Raw genomic sequence first — 21,800 nt, 5'->3', positions numbered from 1 at the left:
AATATGAAATGTCTAGGGATCAATTTTTAATAAAAGATACATAAGATCAGTCCACTCAAAACTACAAACACTGCTAAGAGAAACTGAAGACCTAAATAAACAGAGAAATATGCCATACTGAAGAAACAAAAGACTCAACACTACGCAGATGTCAATTCTCTGAAAGCTGACCGACAGATTCAACACAATCCCCAACAAAATTTCAACAGGCTTTATTGTAGAAATTGACACGCTGATTCTAAAATCCACATGAAAAAGCAAAGAATCTGGAATAGCCACAATTCTTTTCTAAACTTTTTTATTTTAAGGAATGGTTTCTATTTTATTTTATTTTATTTTATTTTATGTTATTTATTTATTTTAATTTTTCTTAACGTTTTATTTATTTTTGAGACAGAGAGAGACAGAGCATGAACAGGGGAGGGTCAGCAAGAGGGAGACACAGAATCCGAAACAGGCTCCAGGCTCTGAGCTGTCAGCACAGAGCCCGACACGGGGCTCGAACTCACGGACCACGAGATCATGACCTGAGCCGAAGTCGGCCGCCCAACCGACTGAGCCACCCAGGCGCCCCTGGTTTCTATTTTAAAGTAGGCTCCAGACCCAATGTGGGGCTCGAACTCACAATCTGAGATCAAGAATCACGTGCTCTACTGACTGAGCCAGCCAGGTGCCAAAACAATTATGAAGACAGTTCCTTATGATGTTAAACACATAGTTACATGAAGCAGCAATTCGTCTCTTAGGTATTTACTTAAGAGAAACATATGTTCACACAAAGATTTCAATGCAAATGTTCACGGTAGTTTTATTCAGAATAGCCAAAAACTGGAAACTACCGAAATGTCCACCACGTGGGTGAATGGATGAACAAACAAATTTTATTACAAAGAACAGAATACTACTCAGCAATAAAAAGAAATCACACTGCTGCTATTTGCAACAATACAGATGGATTTCAACCAGCATTACGCTAAGTGAGAAAAGCCAGATACAGCTAGCCATGCTAGAAGATTTCATTTATAGAAAATTCTAAAAAAAAAAAAAAAAAAAAGGCAAAACTATTATAACAGAAAGCTGGCCAATGGTTGCCAAGATGCAGGGAGGGATCAGGGGGACTGTTTGCATAGGGAGACAAGGAAACTTTGTGGATAACAGAAATGTTCGAAAAATCTTGAGTGTAGCTGTGGCTATAAGACAGTACACAATTGTTAAAACTCATTGAATTGTACTCTTAAAATTGGTTAATTTTATTAGAAGTAAATTATACCACAATAAAGATGGCAAAAAATATAATATGCTAATATAATGAAATGTTTCTCATACATTGGTCAGTGAAAAGTATAGATTACAAAATAGAACAAGACAGTCTTAATTTTCTACTCATTCCTATTTTTATTGTTTTTCGTCACCTATGAAAAACACTACTTTTTAAAAAGAAAAATATAGCCCTCATAATATAAAAAGCTCTTCTTTCTTGGGTGTTAAGCACATAAACAAGTCAGGGGAATTTACAACGCAGTAAATACTGTCTTCCCTTTCTAACTGTACATGAATTGTTGGTACTGTGTATCAACCCATGACTACTGCCTGTTTGCTTTGTTTTTTAAGTAAATTATAAAATTACAAATTACTCGTCTTCACTGTAGCAAATGTAGAAAGCCAAACGAACAGAAGAAATCTGGTATCATCCATCACCTCACCTCCCGAGATAAATACTGGTATCATTCTGGCAGTTTAGTGGAGGAATTCAGAATGGGAATCCTGAAGCCCGACTACCTGAGCTGGAATCCCCACCCTGGCCACTTAGTAGTTTGGCAGCCTGGGGAACTCGTGAGGGCTCTGGGTCTCACTTCCCTTACCTACAAAATGGGAGGAATGGGCCCTCCCTTAAGAGCCATCGCGAGGATCAAATGACACCACACACCCAAGACACTCGAGCCCTTGTCGAGGGGCTATACTACTCGCACGGCAACCCCGTACCCTCTGAGTCCCGGTTTCTACACACACGTACACACGCAGCTATATTTTATAAAGTTCAATGTATTCAGGGGCAGGTTCAAAACGAATAAACTATTGCTCGCACACTGCACAGCACTTCCTTTGTTAACATGCCTTAATAGTCGCACATTATTTAATGGGAAGAGCGGAACTGTGACACAGCCAGAGTTCCGGGCAAGCAGAGCTAAGAATTTCTGCTTCCTCGTGGATAAAACGGCAATAACACGCCTGCCCACCACTCCCTCACTGGCTATAATCACAGCTAATTCTGTTTTTGTCTGGTTTGGCTCAGCTCACTAAAACAGAAGCTCCATTAGGGCAATGACCTTGTCTCTCTCGTTTTCCATTATGTTCCCACTACCTGACATTGTACGACACGACATGTCAATAAACATTCACTAAATAATTCAAACAACTGAACAAACAAGCTTGTCATAAGGACCAAATAACATATAGGAAAGCACTCTGAGAACTCCAAAGCATCATTAATGTACTATTTAACAAATGGGCAGCATGCTTATTTGTGGTATCTCCGTTTTCCTCCTATACCTGAGTCCAAAGAAGAATAGCAAGAAAAATAACTCGCCACCGGTGACACAGCTTCATAGTGGTGACACCCAGGTTCCAGACTGCTGTCCCAAGATTTCAGAATTGCAACACCCCATCTTAGCTCCACCAAAAATCTGCACTCCCGGTTGCTCAGTGAATACATTAGTTTAAAATAAAAGAAACAGGGGCGCCTGGGTGGCGCAGTCGGTTAAGCGTCCGACTTCAGCTCAGGTCATGACCTCACGGTCCGTGAGTTCGAGCCCCGCGTCAGGCTCTGGGCTGACGGCTCAGAGCCTGGAGCCTGTTCCGATTCTGTGTCTCCCTCTCTCTCTGCCCCTCCCCCGTTCATGCTCTGTCTCTCTCTGTCCCAAAGATAAAATAAATGTTGAAAAATAAATAAAATGAAATAAAATAAAATAAAATAAAATAAAATAAAATAAAATAAAATAACATATAAAGCAGAAGACACAGGAAAACTACATCACACTCCTAGTGTAAAAAATAAAGGAAACAATTTATATTTGGCCCAAAAAAAGGTGTATGATGCTCTTAAAACTGCAAACATCAAGATTAAAAAGAACTGTAAAGTTCTACTAGATCATTATTTACATACACAGGAAAACACAAGAATAAAAGTCCAGCTACAGGGGCTCCTGGGTGGCTCAGTTGGTTAAGCAACCAACTCTTGATTTCGGCTCAGGTCGTGATCTCACAGTTCGTGGGTTTGAGCCCCGTGTTGGGCTCTGCACTGACAGCACAGAGCCTGCTTAGGATTCTGTCTCCACCTCTCTCTGCCCCTCTCCCCCTTCAAAATAAATAAATAAACTTAAAAAGAAAAAAAGAAAGAAAGAAAGAAAGAAAGAAAGAAAGAAGGAAGGAAGGAAGGAAGGAAGGAAGGAAGGAAGGAAGGAAGGAAAGAAAGAAAGAAAGAAAGAAAGAAAGAAAGAAAGAAAGAAAGAAAGAAAGAAAGAAAGAAAGAAAGAAAGAAAAGAAAAGCAAGCTACAAGCCAAAGGTAGAGGACACTACCTGTCACCAGTACAATCAGGAGAAAGGAATTTAAATTTCAAATTAGCCTCAATCTTAGTAGCAGGTCTTTAGCTCTCTCCATGAATCTAAGCAATGCAAAATCTTAAACCTAAGTAATTCAAACAACTAGGATTAAAGATCCTTGAGCCGATCAGTTTTCCTTCAGAGCCCACAACTGTTCAAGACAGACTCTCATTCCTTAAAGGTCTACTGACCGACTGCTTGTCTTCTATACCTCGATATAACTTCAGACACTTACCTGTTTATTTCCTACTTATCCCAGAAGTGAAACCCAATGACACACTAACGTACAGTGTCATTTCCTAGCCCTACTGAGTCTTCACAATAACTCACTGCTGCTTAAACCACACAGGTGAAAGTAATCGTTGTAAGGGTACGTAATCGACAACGTTTATTAGAAGTATCACATTGAGAGCCACAAAAACGTTCATTGCTTTGACCAAACAATATCACTTACAGGATTCAATACTGTAAAAATATTTCAAAAAATGAAGAAAAAATATGCGCACAAAGCTGTTCACAGAACCATAACTCATAAGAATGAAACACTGGAAACAATTTAAATGTTAAAAAACAGGGACATGGTTAAGTAAACTGACTTGATGGGCCATACAGTTATTAAATAGGACTGCTATGAAAAATGCAAAGCAAAATGGAAACAGATTATGAAAAAGGTTAACATGCTGGCTTCCAAAGTGTATGCATAAAACTGACACACTTTATGTTACATTACATGTATGTACTATATGCTATTCCTCACTTCAAACGCTTTTTTAAAAAGCATACGTAGGTGGAATTAAAGTGTTTTTAATTATCTAGAAAATAAAAAATAAGGGACGCGTGGGTGGCACAGTCAGTTTAGCGTCCAACTTTTGATTTCACCTCAGGTCATGATCCCAGGCTCATGGGATTAAGCCCCAGGTCTGGCTCCTCGCTGAGCATGGAGCCTGCTCAAGATTCTCTCTCTCACTCTCTCTCCTCCCAACCCCACCCCCTCCCCCACTTGTGCTCTTAAAAAAAAAAGAGAGAGCGAAAGAGAAAAGAAAAATAAAAAAATAAAATAAAAAGCCTAAGCAGGTCATATATGCAATAATGTCATTTTACGCCATTATTGACCCAAAATAAAGAGGTTCACAAGTGTTGACAAGGATATGAATTAAAAGGAATCCTTACACATTGCCAGTGGGAATGTAGAATTGTCTAGGAAAACAATCTGGCACTATCTTGTAAAGATAAACACGTGTGTACCCCGTGGCCCAGTAACCCGCTCCTAAGTATCTCCAAGAAATTCTTTCACATGTGCACCAAGAAACGTTGCACACGACAGCAAAACACCATAAACAACCCACATGTTCAACAGGAAAATGGATAAATCTGTGCTCCACAAAACGAAATACAACAGTGAAATTAAACAACCGTGTAACAACCCGAATGTATCTAACTAAATGACAATATGAAAATGAAAAAACGGGGCACCTGGGCGGTTCAGTCGGTTAAGCGTCTGACTTCGACTCAGGTCACGATCACACAGTTCATGAGTTCGAGCCCCACATCAGGCTCTGCACTGATGTGCGGAGCCTGCTTGGGATCTTCTCTCTCTCTCACTCTCTCTCTGTGCCCCTCCCCCACACACTTTAGCTCTCTCAAACAAACTTTAAAAATAAATAAGTAAATAAATAAATAAATAAGAAAATGAAAAAAAAAGCAAGTCCCAGAACATTAAATACAGCTTAATACCATTTTTATAAAGATCAAAACAAATGAAACGAAAGATATTATACGGAAACTTTTTTTTTAAAGGGACTAGAAGATCCAAGAATCAGGAGAGCAGTTACCTAAGGAGTTGACAGAGGAGTGAGATGGGGAAGGAACATGTACAACGTTAGCAATGTTTTCATTTTTATTTTGGTGGCAGGTCATGAAGGTTCATTTTATTATCATACTTGGAAACTTACATGCTACAGATATTCTTTTAGGTGTGTCAAATAATAAATCTGTTTTAAAGTTTCTGAAGAGAGGGGAAAAAAGGTTATACACTATGATTACAATCATGGAAACATGCACAGGGAGAAACGAGAAAACAATGAAAACAGATTAAAACATACCTCAGGTGTACCTTGGTAAAACGGATTCTTTTTTTCCACATTCTCTACATGTTGACTGTGCTTTTGTATTTTTAAAAAATATATATTCTCTCAAAGATACACTGTTTCCAGGGAGAAAAACTGAGTGGTTGAGGAAAAGTAATTGAGAAGGAGACTTTTCTCCAAATGTCCTTTAACTTTGATTCTGTACTAAATCAATACGTAACATATTCAAAAAATTTAAATAATTTAAAAAAATTTTTAATGTTTATTTGTGACAGAAAGCAAGAGAGAGTTCGAGCAGGGGAAGGACGGGGGGGTGGGGGGGGGTGGGGACAGAAGATCTGAAGCAGGTTCGACACTGACAGCAGAGAGCCCAATGAGGGACTGGAACTCACGAAACACGAGATCATGGCCTGAGCTAAAATCAAGAGTTGGACACTTAACCGACTGAGCCACCCAGGCGCCCCTTTAAAATAAAAATTTTTTTAAGTTCACAACTCAGGGAAGAATAGATGCTGGCGAGGATGCGGAGAAAAGGGAACACTTCTGCACTGTTGGTGAGAATGCAAACAGACGCAGCCGCTCTGGAGAACAGTATGGAGGTTCCTCAAAAAATTAAAAGTAGAGATACCCTACGACCCAGCAATTGCACTACTAGGTATTTATCCAAAGGATACAAAACTGCTGATTCGAAGGGACACATATGCCCCAATGTTTAGAGGAGCACTATTAACAATAGCCAAATTATGGAAAGAGTCCAAATACACACACACACACACACACACACACACACACACACACACACACACACAATGGAATATTACTCAGCGATGAAAAAGAATGAAATCTTGGGGCGCCTGGGTGGCGCAGTCGGTTAAGCGTCCGACTTCAGCCAGGTCACGATCTCGCGGTCCGTGAGTTCAAGCCCCGCGTCAGGCTCTGGGCTGATGGCTCAGAGCCTGGAGCCTGTTTCCGATTCTGTGTCTCCCTCTCTCTCTGCCCCTCCCCCGTTCATGCTCTGTTCTCTCTGTCCCAAAAATAAATAAACGTTGAAAAAAAAAATTAAAAAAAAAAAAAAAAAGAATGAAATCTTGCCATTTGCAACAATGTGGATGGAACTAAAGTGTATTATGCTAAGCAAAATAGTCAGACAAAGATAAATATTACATGATTTTTACTCGTGGAATTTAAGAAACAAAACAGATGAAGACAGGGGAAGGGAAGGAAAAATAAGATAAAAACAGAGAAGGAGGCAAACCATAGGAGACTCTTAAATACAGAGAACAAACTGAGGGTTGCTGGAGGGGTGCTGAGTGGGGGGATGGGCTAAATGGGTTATAGGCATTAAGGAGGGCACTCACTGGGATGAGCACTGGGTATTCTTTGTAGGTGATGAATCACTAAGTTCTACTCCTGAAACCATTATTACACTGTATGTTAGCTAACTTGGATCTAAAGAAAATTTAAAAAAGTAAAATTAAGAAATAACAAAAATAACAAAATAAAAAATTTTAAATGTTGTCACTATGAAGATAGTATCTATTTATTTAATTATAATCTTTGACCTAATGAAGTTCAAAAAATAAATAAGTTTTGGGGCACCTGGGTGGCTCTCAGTCGGTTAAGTGTCCGACTCTTGGTTTCGGCTCAGGTCATGATCTCACAATTTGTGGAATCGGGCTGGGCGTCAGGCTCTGTGCTGACAACACAGAGCCTGCTTGGGAATCTCTCTCTCCTTCTCTCTGCCCCTCCCCCACTCGCACACATGCTCTCGCTCGCTCTCTCTCAAAGTAAATAAATAATTTTTTAAAAGTAATAAACAAACAAAGTTTCACAAAGGACTACGTTATAATCATGTTCTGCGGTTCCCAAACTCTACGCCAAGACACCATAAGACGCTCCCACAGTCCCGTGTGCACTTGCCAGGACGTTTAAAATTTTTCAGGGAGACACATCATCTGTTGGACACTGCACATACTAGACTGAGTTAGTTCACATTCAGCGTTAGATCATGCTAGATGCCTTTCTATTATGTCACATCTTTACAAAGCTGGGTCTTCAGCACTTGCTGTGATAAAAAGCCAGTGCCACGAGACCAAGGACGTGGGACAGGAAATGAAGGCTGCCATGTCCAGCCTGGTTCCAAGTCTGAGAAGCTGCACAGTGCCCAAGGGGCACGTCCATCCCTACTAGCAAGTAATTTATCTACGAATGAAATAAAAATATTAGTCTTTCACTTACGTGTTATTTTTTTAAGTAGCTACTAAGTTGTTAGGACATGCGTACTTACTAAGTTGTTTAGACTTAATTATTTTTTAAATGCAAAGACCATTTGGTGTGTCTTTTGGCTTAGGACGTGCAGTGAAAATATTTCCAAGACACTAAGAGAACTATGAACTCAGAAGTTGGGAACCTCTAATCTCGTTGGTAAAAAAACTCTCTTCATGTAACAGATATGTTCTTTGGAAACATTTTCCAAGAGAAGTATCCCAACTAAAGTACTAAAAGGGACCAGGAGTCTTAAGTGTTAGCCATAAATTTCGTTTATCTTCTTTAGAGGACGCTTAAGCTAAGCCTTAAAAGTCATTAAAACACGGTACCTTGCTAAAGAAATAGAAGCTCTCCAATTACAGTAAGATTTCTGTAGACAATCGGCTGCATGGAGGACACTAGAAAGCATAAAATGACCCAAATACCTTCCCTTTTTTCAGTGAAATTTTCCAGACTTCTGTCTAGAGGCTTAAAAGTTCTATCGATCGGTCAAACTGGAAAAGCAACGTGGAGAAATGAGCCTTCCTACCGTCTGCCCCTCAATAGCAGCTCGCTGGCGTCCTAAGACATCTTGCAGCTGAGTGAAATGCTGAATGAAGGCCACCACCTCCGCCTGAAAACGCTGCGTGTGCACATACTGTACGGAGGCCATCTGGAGGCTCACTCGAATGTCGTGTTCCCTCCGGAGCAGAGGGTCGGGCCGTCCATATCTGGGAATAAGAGCAAAAATGTGACTCGACAGCAAGATACAAGTTAGTATTGGAAGAAAACAGGCTCAGTTAGGGATTATCCTAGCAAACAGCTTTAACTATGAGAATGCGAATCTGCAATCAGGTTTGACAAAGCAAACTCCAGTAATCACTCCCTCTCTAAGCTGCCACAATGTGTTGAGGATGTTAAATGAGAGTCTGGTATGATGACCAAGGCCATGAACAGGTAGGCAGCTCTGGTGCTAAACTCTTGATTCCAGAACTCACACAGAAGCCACCTGTGATTCCACCGGGGCCCCTTTCCCTGCCTTTAGGGAAAGGGGATTATTCCTCCTCAAAGATTGTAACAATATGGACTCAAAAGGTACAAAAATAAGGTCATGAAACGATGGGGAAAGAAAAAATTAGGCAATGCAATCGGTGTTTCTGGGGAAAACAGTCTCCTGGAAGCAGAAAGAAGTCTGTTTACTTCAGTGAAATGTGGGCCAAAGAGGTTTAGCATGTACATTCCAAGACAAATTAGGAAACTTTTATGAATGGTTTTCAATTTAATGGGCATGGTATGCTCTCTCTTTCTTGCTCAAAAATAAACACCAAAAAAAAAAAAGGACGAAAGAAAGAAAAGATTCAATATAGACTTTCATAGAGAAAAAAATGCATCATGTAATTTAACATCTATATCTTCAACAACTTTCTCAGGCTGAAATCATTCCAGAATGTTGAAAGGGAGATGGAAACTGATCTAACTTCGTCTTTTCAATATTTAGATAGAAAAACTGATTCGTGGAGATTAAGTGACTTGCCTAAGGTCACATTAACAAGCCAGTGAGATCCCAGGCTTTTTAATATTCAGAATTATTTCGGGGTGTCTGGCTGGCTCAGTTAGTAGAGCATGCGACTCTCAATCTTGGGGTTGTGAGTTTGAGCCCCATGTTGGGTGTGGAGATTACTTAAAAAAAAAAATCTTAAAGAAAAAAAGAATTATTTCAATCACACACCATCCGTTTATGAGGACTGAGTAGCCCACTTCAACAAAGATCCATTTTACTATAAATCAGGATTCCTTGCAACTAGATCATATCAATTTTACCTAAGATGGTAAAAACTTTTTTAAACTTTTATTGGTTTAGCCAACAAGAATTTGAAACAGCAACAAATATGACAAAATGTCAAACGAGAAAAATGGGTATTTTTACTTAAAAGTTTGGAAAATGAGTGCTTCTTCTCCACTGGTAGTAAACCGCTCTCTGTAGAATTCTCCGTGGGCTGTAAGGTCACTTAGGGACAGGCTCCCGATGCTTCCCTGCAAGGCCAGGTCTCCATCTAGGGATGTTAAAAATAGAACACACGCCTATGTATCTTTTTTTGTCATACACCTTAAATATGTCTAGAACAAAAACCGATCCACACATGCCTCAGACTTTTCACTATTTAATCAAATTAAATGTCAAAGGCTAGTTTTCATATTCCAATGCACCCGCCAAAAACATTTTACACAGTATTTCAAAGTCTCAATGCAGAAGTCCAAAGGGGGTTGAGACAATACAGCAATATCATACTTTAACCTTTACGAGGGAAAGAAATTAAATGCATACAGAAATTAAAGGATAAAACATTTCTAAATACAGGTGCGCCTGGGTGGCTCAGTCAGGTAAGCGTCCAACTCTTGGTCTTGGCTCAGGTCATCATCTCACGGTTCGTGAGTTCAAGCCCTACATCGGGGTCTGCGCTGACAGTGTGGAGGCTGCTTGGGATTCTCTGTCTTCCTCTCTCTCTGTCCCTCCTTGCTTGTGTGCTCACTTGCTCTCGCTCTCTCTCTCTCTCTCTCTCAAAAATAAACATTTAACTTAAAATATTTTTTTTAATTTTTTTTTTATGTTTATTTTTGAGAGAAAGAAACAGAGTGCGAGCAGGGAAGGGGCAGAAAGAGAGAAAGAGACACAGAATCGGAAGCAGGCTCCAGGCTCCAAGCTGTCAGCACAAAGCCTGACACAGGGCTCAGGCCCACAGACTGCGAGATCATGACCTGAGCCAAAGTCAGACGCTTAACCGACTGAGCCACCCAGGCACCCCTAAAAACAACATTTCTAATTTTTTTTTTTTTTAACGTTTAGTTATTTTTGAGACAGAGAGAGACAGAGCATGAACGGGGGAGGGGCAGAGAGAGAGGGAGACACAGAATCGGAAGCAGGCTCCAGGCTCCGAGCCATCAGCCCGGAGCCCGACGCGGGGCTCGAACCCACGGACCGCGAGATCGTGACCCGAGCTGAAGTCGGACGCTCAACCAACTGAGCCACCCAGGCACCCCAACATTTCTAAATACAGACAGAATGGGATCCTTTCTGAGATGAAGACCACTAATTAGAATTAGTGAAACAGCATAAGGTCTATCAACTGCGCGATGGATAAGAGAATAAAGGAGGAAGCGTCAGATATGTCAGCTATTCAGGCATTTAAGTGGGTGTCAGTGTGATTTAATAAAAAATTGCAATTAATGAGACAGACACTGGAGACAAGATTTAAAACTACTCTGGTGTCACAAGAGTGAAACCCCCTGAAGGTGGAAAAGAATAAAGAAGGATGTTAAAACATGCACACCTGGGGTGTTCACCTACAATGACTCATGCTTCACATGGTATGGATAATAAAAAGCGATACTGCAAACTGCTGCCTCCATAAAGCAAATTTTATCATCATAATTAGCACTACAAAGCCGTGACTTAGGTGTTTATATCTGGCATGCTAGCTCAGCTCTCAATGAATTGAAGACACATAACTTATTTTGGACTCATCGTCACCTAACAAAAATACCCAAGTTTCTCCCAATTTTTAAAGACCTATCTCCTCCAAGCTTTTATAAATTAACTTATACCAGACGTGAAATCTCATTTCAGTTCATTCCTCCCCCCAAAAGACATTCCCATTTTTATTACAGAGTCAACATTTGAGCTCTGTGATCTTCCACTATTAAGGAGGGAGGGGTGTTTTACTCACACTTTATAAACCTCTGCTATTTAGAACTCGACGCGGCTGATCACTTGTGTTCCACTAAGAACTTCTACCTGCACAGTCCCGTTGGAAAGAATGCCGGCTCTGCCACATCCTCGTGCCTGAAATCATGCGCCCTATCGAAGGCTCCCTCTACTAATGCAATAGAGGGAACCTATTCCCCGGTTTCCCAGGTGTAATTACTAATAATGCCCCCTTTCACTCTCAAAATGTTCCAATTTGGACAAAGAAAAATTATATAGTCACCCCAGACAGAGTTTGTTAAAAACACGGATAGATGCCAGGGCTCCAACCCAACCTAATGAATCACATTTTTGGTAGCGGGGGGAAGGGGGGGGGGGCAGGGTCCCAGACACCTGCATTTTTAACAAGCTGTCCACATGATTCTGATCCATAAGCCAGTATTCGGGAACAACCACCGGGAATCCTGTGATTCCACACCCTATTTGCATGTGAGGACAATTAGATTTGTGAGAAAAGGAGGAGGAGGAGGTTCAAATTCTTACCAGATTGTGCAAGTTCGACTTCTCCCCACTTACCAATCATTTCCAGGTGTGCCGCTAATTTGGACACACTCGCTTTAGCCAGCTCACTGGTGGTCTTATTCAGCACGAGAGAGAGCGAATGCACCTAAGAACGTGGGACATAAAGCAAGGCAGATCTTACTGGGGGAGAAAAGGCATGTTTCAGGCAAACAGCAAAACCCAACGGAGGGAGATGCACAAAGGCTCGGGAAATGTGAGGCAGCACTTCTGTGGACGCCAGTTTCCTTTTGGCCCTCTTCAGCAGTCAAACCATGATCTAAGGAGAGAGCTGAGGAGAAAGGGGCTCCACCTGCCACCCCGAAACCCAGGGCCTGTGGTATAGCGTCTCTGCAGTCGCCTTGTCTATACTCTGTCAGTGAAATGGGTTGGGTTATAAAACAATTTTTCTCATTGTTTGCGCATGTGTTTCATATTGCATTCTTCTGTCATCGCTCATAGAGGTTCATTAAGTAAAGTCTCAGCCTAAGAAATCTGTCCAAGCAAAATGATAAACAGGATTTAGAATCCCATTTAATCCCTGGACAAATATTTAATAGAAGCCCCTGGTGACCAGTGGGACTTCACCTAGGAACCACAATCAAACATTTTCTTTTCAAGGGACAAGCAGAAACAGAAGAAAGCCAAAACCCTCTGTCTTAGGATCTGCATTCTTTGTAACAAATAAATTCATTATGGGGGCGCCTGGGTGGTTCAGCTGGTTAAGCGTCCGACTCTTGATCTCGGCCCAGGTCATGATCTCACGGTTCATGAGATGGGAGTCCCACGCAGGGCTCTGGACTCATGTCACAGAGCCTGCTTGGGATTCATTCTCTCTCTCTCTCTCTCTCTCTCTCTCTCTCTCTCAAAATAAATAAATAAACTTAAAAAAAATCAAATAAACACAGTATGGTAACACTGTCATTTTAAATATTCAAAGGACTCGTATCTCTACGATGTGTTGAGCCAGGAACCTTAGTGTCGTCACTGGGGAAAAGGGATCAGTTGGAGAGAAGGAAGGAGAGAGGAGGTCAAACCTCAATTCACATCCCTGCTTCCAAATGCCACACTCACCCCTTTCTCTTCAGTGCCTACCGCTAAGCAGGTGCTCAGGAAACATCTGATGAATGAATGATAAGGAAGGAAAAAGACGGGGGAAGAAAGAGAGAAAAGAATAGGAAGAAAGGCAGGAGAAGGAACATCTATAGAGAAAGGCAGAGAAAAAAGGAGGGGATTACTACAGGTGCAGTGGCCTTGGAGGCCCCTCCAGCACCATAGAGCCTCCACGGCAGAAAGTTTTTTTGTCACAGACACACAGGTCTCAAGGAAATGAGATTATCAAGTAGGAGGGAAACAGAAAACCTCTAGCCACTTAATCACCCAAGTAACAAATATAGTGGGGCTAAAAATGCTTTCATTAGAGGAATCCAGCTGTCACCACCTGACCCCACTCTTAACACAAATCCTAGTGTCCCTAAAAGTGGGACAACCAAACACTGCAATCCCCTCTAGCATAATACAAGAGGAAGCACCCAGCACGACCTGCCACATGCTCTTAACAAAAAGCTGAACCTGAATCTGATGAGGCCTCTAGAGCTAACTTCCATTTCTAAAATTAGAAGATAAAAGAAGTCAATGGCACCAAAAGAAAACAAAAAGATCCAGAATGTGCGACACTCTACAGGACACCTTAGCCCGGTTTCTACAAGCCAGTGGCACAGGGTAAATAAAGACTGGTTTTCATTAATCAACAGAGATTTAGAAGAAATGAGAGCAAATGGAACATGTGAACCTATTTTGAATTCACATTCAAAAGATTCATATATCATTTTATTTAATGCTCCCCATTTTGTAGACAAAGAAACTACGGCTCAGAAAAGCAAATTATTCCAATGAATTGTAGAGATCACAGGGAAGTTTCTTAACCACCCATTGTAGAGACAATCCATCAGTAAAAGGGCTATTTTGAGATAATCAGAAAGATCTGATTATAGACGGGTCTTACACAATACCAAGAAATTCTCGTTAGAGTTAGTTATGTAAGATAACGTCCACGTTTTTTTTTTAAAAATGACTACTGAGGCATGTAGAGGTAAAACGATATATCCGGAATTTGCTTTAAAATATTTCAGCAAGGGGCGCCTGGATGGCTCAGTCGGTTGAGCGTCCGACTTCAGCTCAGGTCATGATCTCACAGTTCGTGGGTTCGAGCCCCACGTCGGGCTCTGTGCTGACAGCTCGGAGCCTGGAGCCTGCTTCCGATTCTGTGTCTCCCTCTCTCTCTGCCCCTCCCCTGCTCACCCTCTCTCTCTTTCTCCCTCTCTCTCTCTCTCAAAAATAAACATTAAAAATAAATAAAATAAAATAAAATAATTCAGCAAAAGAAAAAACGAATAAAGTAAATGTGATGAATCTCAAAGGAATTAAGTAAATGGAAGTTCCTTCAACTGTTCTTTTGTGTTGTCTGAAAATTCCCACAATAAACATGTTTTCAAAAATTCTTATTCTAAAACAGCCCACTGCCGAGGGGCATCGTCTAGTCTCGTTCTCTTGTGAAGCCGGCTACACTCCATCTGTGCAAGGCCCCCAGAGCGCTTCCACACCCAACACCAAGGGGCTCCTGAGGCCCTCCGTTACAGGCACCACAAGACTGAAGTTATGGGTACCAACACGTGACGTCCAAAACAAGGGCTGAAGCCTTTCTGATTTCCATCCACCTCGCTAAACAAGGTGCCGGGGGACTCCGCGCTGCCCCGGCACTCACTCGCACACACTGAGCAGGGGAAGTGAGACTCGTTCGTGGCCAACTCTGCCCTGGAAGCTCTTCCATTTCTAGAAGAATGCAGCCTCCTGCCAGCTAAGGAAAGAAGAAGATAGCAAGTGGATTACATGTGATTCTCCCCGGTGGCAGGTGCAAGTCTGCACTGGAGAAGGCAGGTAGATGAACTTCACCCTCCAGACACACACATAACCAGCCGCTGCAGGGAGCCCGGGGCTCTGGAAGGTGCTAGCTGCTATGGTGTGCCCCCAAATGGTCAATTAAATTGAACTGCTTACACATCTTACCGTGCTCACGCACAGAGCAGAATAACCTTAAATTCAAACGCTACTTTTTATGTGTTCTTAAACATTCACAATACGAGTACCAAGGACAAGTATGTGTAAGTAAGCACGGTGAGCCACAGTACAGCAAAAATAATACCAGCTATCGTTCACTGAATGCTTACTTCATGCCACGCGCTGTGCAAAGGGCCTTGCCCATTTAGTCCTCTCACATAATCCTTGCAACATCCCGACGACAGAGGCACCATCCAACACTCCCAGTTTATAGGTGAGAAGATCGAGGGAGAGAGAAGCTAAAAACTGTGCCCAAGGCCACACAGCTATAGGTTACAGCAGAAGTGCCAGGATTCGGACCCGCAGGCCGTCCTGAGGCTCCAATCTCAAGGGCTGGCCTGTTGCCTCAAAAAGCCAGTAACGATCTCAGCGAGCAGGGAGACCACATCCCAGAGTAGCTACCATGCACCAGACACCCGGCCAGGTGCTTTACGTGCGTTACCTCACTCGGTTATCTTAATGAGTCGAATGATGGAAGGCAACCAAACGGATGGGTGATGGGAAAAAGAGGAAACTGAGGCTCCAAGAAAATAAGGCATCCCACTGAACTGCACAACCCAAAGAAATACAGGTTACTTAAACCATTTGTTTTCCATGCCTCCTGATGGGCTTTACACAAAAACCTCTTCTAAAACATTAACAGGAATCCAGACTATAGACAGCTCCCCTGCCAACAAGATCTACTTTCTAGAGTAAATGTGCAACGGGCGCACGTAAGTGAACACAGCCAAATTCATTCCTGGAACTTCAAGGAGCCAAAGGGAAGTGATACCTTGAGATCCAGCTTGGTGTTGACTGGATCCTGAAGTTCAGACTCTAGCAGAGCATTTGATTCTGACTTCACATTTTGTAGAATGTCCTCAGGAGGTACCTTCATTGCATGGTTGTCTGCAGTGGAACCAATTCCAAAAAAATCCAGTATCACCACCCACGTTTGCAGCGTGATCAGTACATCCAAGCAGTTAAAATCAACATCAATGTTCCGGTTAACTCGACTGTAACTGGAAGAGAACTCTGGATGTTTCTTATCCACCAAGAATACATTGATATGTACCAAAGAATCATCAAATTTACTCTTTCCAGCAAGTATCTTGGGCTCGTCTACTGTTGGAGAAGGGGGTGGAGTCAAGGGATAGTCCTGGTCTTGGACTTCCTTTGGCTTCTTCCGGGATGCCGAGGTGGGTCTCTGATACAGCTGGAAGACATTAGGAGCTTCTTCCATGTGGGAAGGGAGAGACCGAGGCATATCAGGATACTCCACATTGGATACTGAAGGACAGGACTGAGAGAGGTATTCTTTTTGTGCTAAACTAGATGGCTTAGGGGCCCCCCGAGACACCATCAGGTTCTTATATTTGGAATCCGGATTCTTCTCCAGTAAGTCTTCCATGAGCAGAGAGCGCAGGGCAATCTGAATGGATAAAGTCTGAGGATGGTCTTTACTGAATTCTACCTCAAAATCCTGAAACTTTAAGCTCACAAGACCCTGGGCCCCCAAAGTCAGATCTCCACTTAGCTGGACTTGAAGCTCTGGGATACAAAAGTTGGCTTGAATCTGGGTAAAGGACTTGACTTCCTTCAGAGACAAGGACTTTTGAGAAGAGTTAGAAAGGCTGGAGTGGCTGAACAATCCATTCTCCTTCCTTTCAATGGAAGGTTCTCCACAGGTACTGAGGGAAGGCAGAGGAGAATTAGGGCAAGGTGAGGAGGCAGCAGTGACTGGAAACTTATTCAGATCTTCACTATACACAAGATTGTCCAGTGTCTGTAAAACCTGCTCATATACATGCTTTGCTAACACCACCTGTAGTCAAAGAGAAAAATGTAGTTATTCCACTACTATTATTAACTGCGCTCAGATGCACCGCCCACAAATTTCCATTGTTGATGTTCACGGGTTTCCCGAGGACGTTCTAAACTGGATGACAGCAGGAACCATCCCTTCTGTTTCTTTTCTGTCCTTACCTCTCTGGGACCCATGTCTACCGATGAGGCCCTCCTGCCGCCTCCCCCAGCACCTCACAAAATAATCTTTACACAACCAATGTTCAGTAAGTCCTGTTGACTATGGGCCTGAATCAGCAAAATCACTCTGTCTAAACCCACAAAAACAATACCAGAAATCGACGGGAAAACTGCCAAAAGTCTACGACTGAGAAACAAGGCTCAGGGTTCTAAAACTCGCCGATCATCCCCGATTAGGGTCATAACCTCTGTTTTTACTTCAGCTAAACAAACAAAGTGGTTTTTAATGACAATAATGATAAGTCATGATTACTTATGTTTTCTCTCCCTTACTTTGGTTTTAATTACAATTTCTCATTAAAAATATTTTCACAAAAACTTTTTAAGTATTTATGGGCTATTTTAACAGGAATTCCAAACAGATATAGAAATGATAGAATTAGAAAGTGATCGTTTTACAGCCCCCAATGAACTAACATAGCCCATCAGAGGTCATCCGTGGAATCGGCCCTTCTATGAACGACCAGCAGGGAATTTTACAATGGGCAGAGCGGGTTCTCGTCTCGTCACCTGCACGCAATCATCAATTTGAGCATCACTAACATAAAGACAAACAAGCATTATGTGCCTCTTGAAATAATGCAATATGAAGGACCACGCTGAAGTGTTCTGGCCAAAAAAAGAACCTGAATCCAAATAAACCTGCAGGGTGAAGGTATAGTTTACAGGAAATGTGGGAGAACAAGTGACGCCATAACCAAACAGCCAAATCTGAATGTGGGACAACCTAAGGGCCACTGCCTGACTTCTCACAATAACAGCGTGCAGGGAAAACATGAAAGAAACTGAACAGAGACCCACACGATGTATCATGCAAACGGATTGTACGGGTCTCATTTGGATCCTGATTCAAACAAAACTAAAAGTGAAAACACATTTTTTTAACTAATCAAAAGTGTCTCTGAAATCCAAAAATGCATTAAAATGTATTACGCTACATGGCGTGCCTCTGTGGCACAGTCAATTAAGCATCCAACTTTCGATTTCAGCTCAGGTCATGGGCTCACGGTTCGTGGGATCAAGCCTTGCATCAGGCTGCACGCTGACAGCTCAGAGCCTACTTGGGATTCTCTCTCTCCCTCTCTCTCTGCTCCTCCCCAACGTGCACTTTCTCTCTCTCTCTCTCTCTCTCTCAAAATAGTAAACTTTAAACTATTCCACTTTTGGGGCGCCTGGGTGGCGCAGTCGGTTAGGCGTCCGACTTCAGCCAGGTCACGATCTCGCGGTCCGTGAGTTCGAGCCCCGCATCAGGCTCTGGGCTGATGGCTCAGAGCCTGGAGCCTGTTTCCGATTCTGTGTCTCCCTCTCTCTCTCTGCCCCTCCCCCGTTCATGCTCTGTCTCTCTCTGTCCCAAAAATGAATAAACGTTGAAAAAAAAAATAAAATAAAATAAAATAAAATAAACTATTCCACTTTTGCGTATGTTTTAAAATTTTCATAATAAAATATTTTAAAATTAAATTATTAAATTATTAAATGTTAATTTGAAGAATGATTTACAGTAATTTTTAGAAGACTTTCATCGAAAGCCACACTAAGTCGATGGTAAACATAATAATCCAAAAGAATTCATGTCATATGCTAGATTTAAGGTGAAAAAAACCACCCTAGTAGCCACTACTGATAAGGCAAAAAAGCTTAACCAGGAAGGGAAAGTTTTGGGGGAAGTCCTCTCACCCAGGGACACCTATTCAGGAACCACTGATGTCAAAAGGTCCACACATTCTGGAGCACCTGGGTGGCTCAGTTGAGCATCCGACTTCAGCCCAGGTCATGATCTCGTGGTTCACGAGTTCAAGCCCCATGTCGGGCTCTGTGCTGACAGCTCAGAGCCTGGAGCCTGCTTCAGATTCTGTGTCTCCCTCCTTCTCTCTGCCCCTCTCTAGCTTACTCTCTCTCTCCCTCTCTCAAAAATAAAATAAAAACATTGTTTTAATTTAAATATTAAAAGGTCCATGCATTCTGTTAACAGCACTCCTGAGTTACTCCAGAGCAGCTGCCAGATACAGACTAGAGACCAATTACTGCCCAAAGCGAGGGTCCGCTGTCCTAAGAGCCTGCCCATCCCTACTATTTTATAACGATATACTCTTTGCTCTTATCCCTGTGAAAACAGGAAGAACGACATTTTTGAAGGAAAAAGGATGACAGTTGCATACACATATAGTCACCACACACACAGGCATACTCACTAAACACACACACATACACACACACACACACACACACACACACAATCCCTATCCCAGCCCATTCCATTTCAAAAAGAGTAAGACTAATTCTCCCTTGAAAGGATCTGTCAACAGCTCAAATAATCAGATTGTTTCATAGGCTGAGCCAAGCATGTCAAAAGAGTGACAAGAACTATATCCTCCTGGGAAAGACAGGCTCTGACTTTTCCAGCAATAATTTTGCCTGCTTCTGAATGGCAATGGAATTAAAGATCTGCCCTCTCCCTCTACATAACTCACCACTCCTCCACATGAAGACGGCTAACAAAACCAATTCCCCAGTGACAAAAGGGTACAGTGATAGGGCTTCACATTTACAGAACAAGTTATCAGCAGTCATACACGGTCACACTGTCTCTTTGAACTTACATATTTTCCTTCTAACATTTCATATATACACATACGTAACATAACAAGATATGAATACACTGATGTAAGCATAAAGTAAATATATGACTTCAACTGTCCAGACATGAAAATCAACAAGGTGCTTACCTGAACTGGGTTGACAAATTTCCCTTCAATCTTCATGATGCTAGAAGTTCCCAGGTCATCTGGACTAAGGGAGAAAGTCAATTCAGATTCTCTCTCTATAGGGATCTTCTCCAGTTTAAACTGAATGGTGGTATTGTTCAGGATGTGAAAAGCTAGCATAACAGAAAAAAATGACAGATTGGAAAAACTAGTATTTATCGCATCATTGCTGACTAAGTATAGGGTATATAAAACAGAGCCCATGAGTCATTAGGCCCAGAGGGCAGAAAAGCTTGGCACCTGGGGTGTACGATTGAGTACAAACTTATATTACTATCCTAAGAACAAAACCCATAGTAAGCAGAGTACAACATAAACTTATACACAAAAAGAATCAATATTTTCATGACATGCTCCATTTGATGGCTTCAAAATACAATGGGGTGAACATTAATCCAGGTAAGGTCTCTAAGCTTCCCTTAGCCTTCCAAGCCAGCATTTTCCAAACCGAACTGCTCATCCCCTCCCCAGTTTTCAATTACAGATTGCTCCCTCTTACTGAGCATACATCAAAATCAAGAACAATATCAGGTTCTAAGTGAACAAGCAGAGAAAACAGTCTTGGGAGAAGGAGGTTAAGTGAACTGGTGAATTAACATCTGAGAACCACAGAAGGAGAAGTTCTCAGAGGCATGGATTTCTTCACCAATTAAGTAAAGCCAGGCTTTAGGGCTCACCTGATGTCTGCAGATGCCAAGACTAATAATAGATTGAACTGTTTGGTTTTAGCAGATGAGATCGAGAACACAAATACAGGCATTTTATTCCTAGAACTCTGGACCACCAACCTATTACAGAGGATGGAAGAATACTCAAAGGGAAATATACCATCTGCACACTAAATTTCATATTCCACTTAGGTCAATCCCTCCAGCTATCTTGGACTACAATATTTAACTAGCAAAGACCTACAGCTGGAACTGAAAAAAAAACAGATGTATTTGGCCAAATTAAATAACACTCTAGGGGTACCTGGATGCTCAGTCAGTTGAGTGTCCAACTTTAGCTTAGGTCATGATTTCATGAGTTTGAGCCCCACATCGAGCTCTCTGCTGTCAGCGCAGATCCTCTGTCCCTCTCTCTCTGCCCCTCCCCTGCTCACGCTCTCTCTCAGAAAAATAAACCTTTTTTAAAATTAAAATAAATCGGGCGCCTGGGTGGGTCAGAAGGTTGAGTGTCTTGACTTTGGGCCAGGTCATGATCTCGCAGTTCATGAGTTCAAGCCTTGCATCGGGCTCTGTGTTGACAGCACGGAATCTGGAGTCTGCTTCAGATTTTGTGTCTCCCTCTCTCTCTCTCTGCCCCTGGCCTGCTCACACGCTATCTCTCAAAAATAAATAAAACTTTAAAAAAATAAAAAATAAAATAATGCTCTAACAGACCCCACCCTCTAAAGCAACCCTGTAAATAAGCACTCACCCAAAGCTAAAGAGCGCCACTTAAAAAAAAAAAATCTTACTTTGCCAAATATGGTTTCTAATGGAAAAAACTAAAAACATACCAACCTGATACGAAGCATTCTATTAAAACTCTATTTGGATTTCTTAAATATTCACTGGGGATAATTACAATTTTTTTTTTTTTTGAGAGAGAACAATGGAGGAGGAGCAGAGAAAGAAAGGGACAAAGATCTGAAGCGGGCTCTGCATTGACAGCAGCAAGCCCAACGCGGGGCTTGAGCTCACAAACCATGAGAT

The 21,800-nt window shown here is 41.9% G+C and overlaps 1 protein-coding gene across 8 annotated transcripts in view; it reads right to left on the bottom strand.

The window, feature by feature from the left end:
* VPS13D (vacuolar protein sorting 13 homolog D) overlaps positions 1–21,800 on the bottom strand; it is a 257,770-nt gene that overhangs the window by 199,092 nt on the left and 36,878 nt on the right. For all 8 annotated transcript variants that reach the window (XM_045475674.1, XM_045475679.1, XM_045475675.1 and 5 more), the window contains 5 exons: positions 20,065–20,216; positions 16,086–17,117; positions 12,215–12,305; positions 9,863–9,989; positions 8,486–8,666 (listed from right to left, as the gene is read on the bottom strand). In XM_045475674.1, coding sequence (XP_045331630.1) covers positions 8,486–8,666; positions 9,863–9,989; positions 12,215–12,305; positions 16,086–17,117; positions 20,065–20,216 — 1,583 coding nt within the window. The remainder of the gene's footprint in view (positions 1–8,485; positions 8,667–9,862; positions 9,990–12,214; positions 12,306–16,085; positions 17,118–20,064; positions 20,217–21,800) is intronic.

Source organism: Leopardus geoffroyi, chromosome C1 (genome assembly GCF_018350155.1).
Source record: "Leopardus geoffroyi isolate Oge1 chromosome C1, O.geoffroyi_Oge1_pat1.0, whole genome shotgun sequence".
Classification (NCBI taxonomy): domain Eukaryota; kingdom Metazoa; phylum Chordata; class Mammalia; order Carnivora; family Felidae; genus Leopardus; species Leopardus geoffroyi.
The sequence above is the reverse complement of the archived record's forward strand: the minus strand, read 5'-3'. Positions and strand labels throughout refer to the sequence as shown.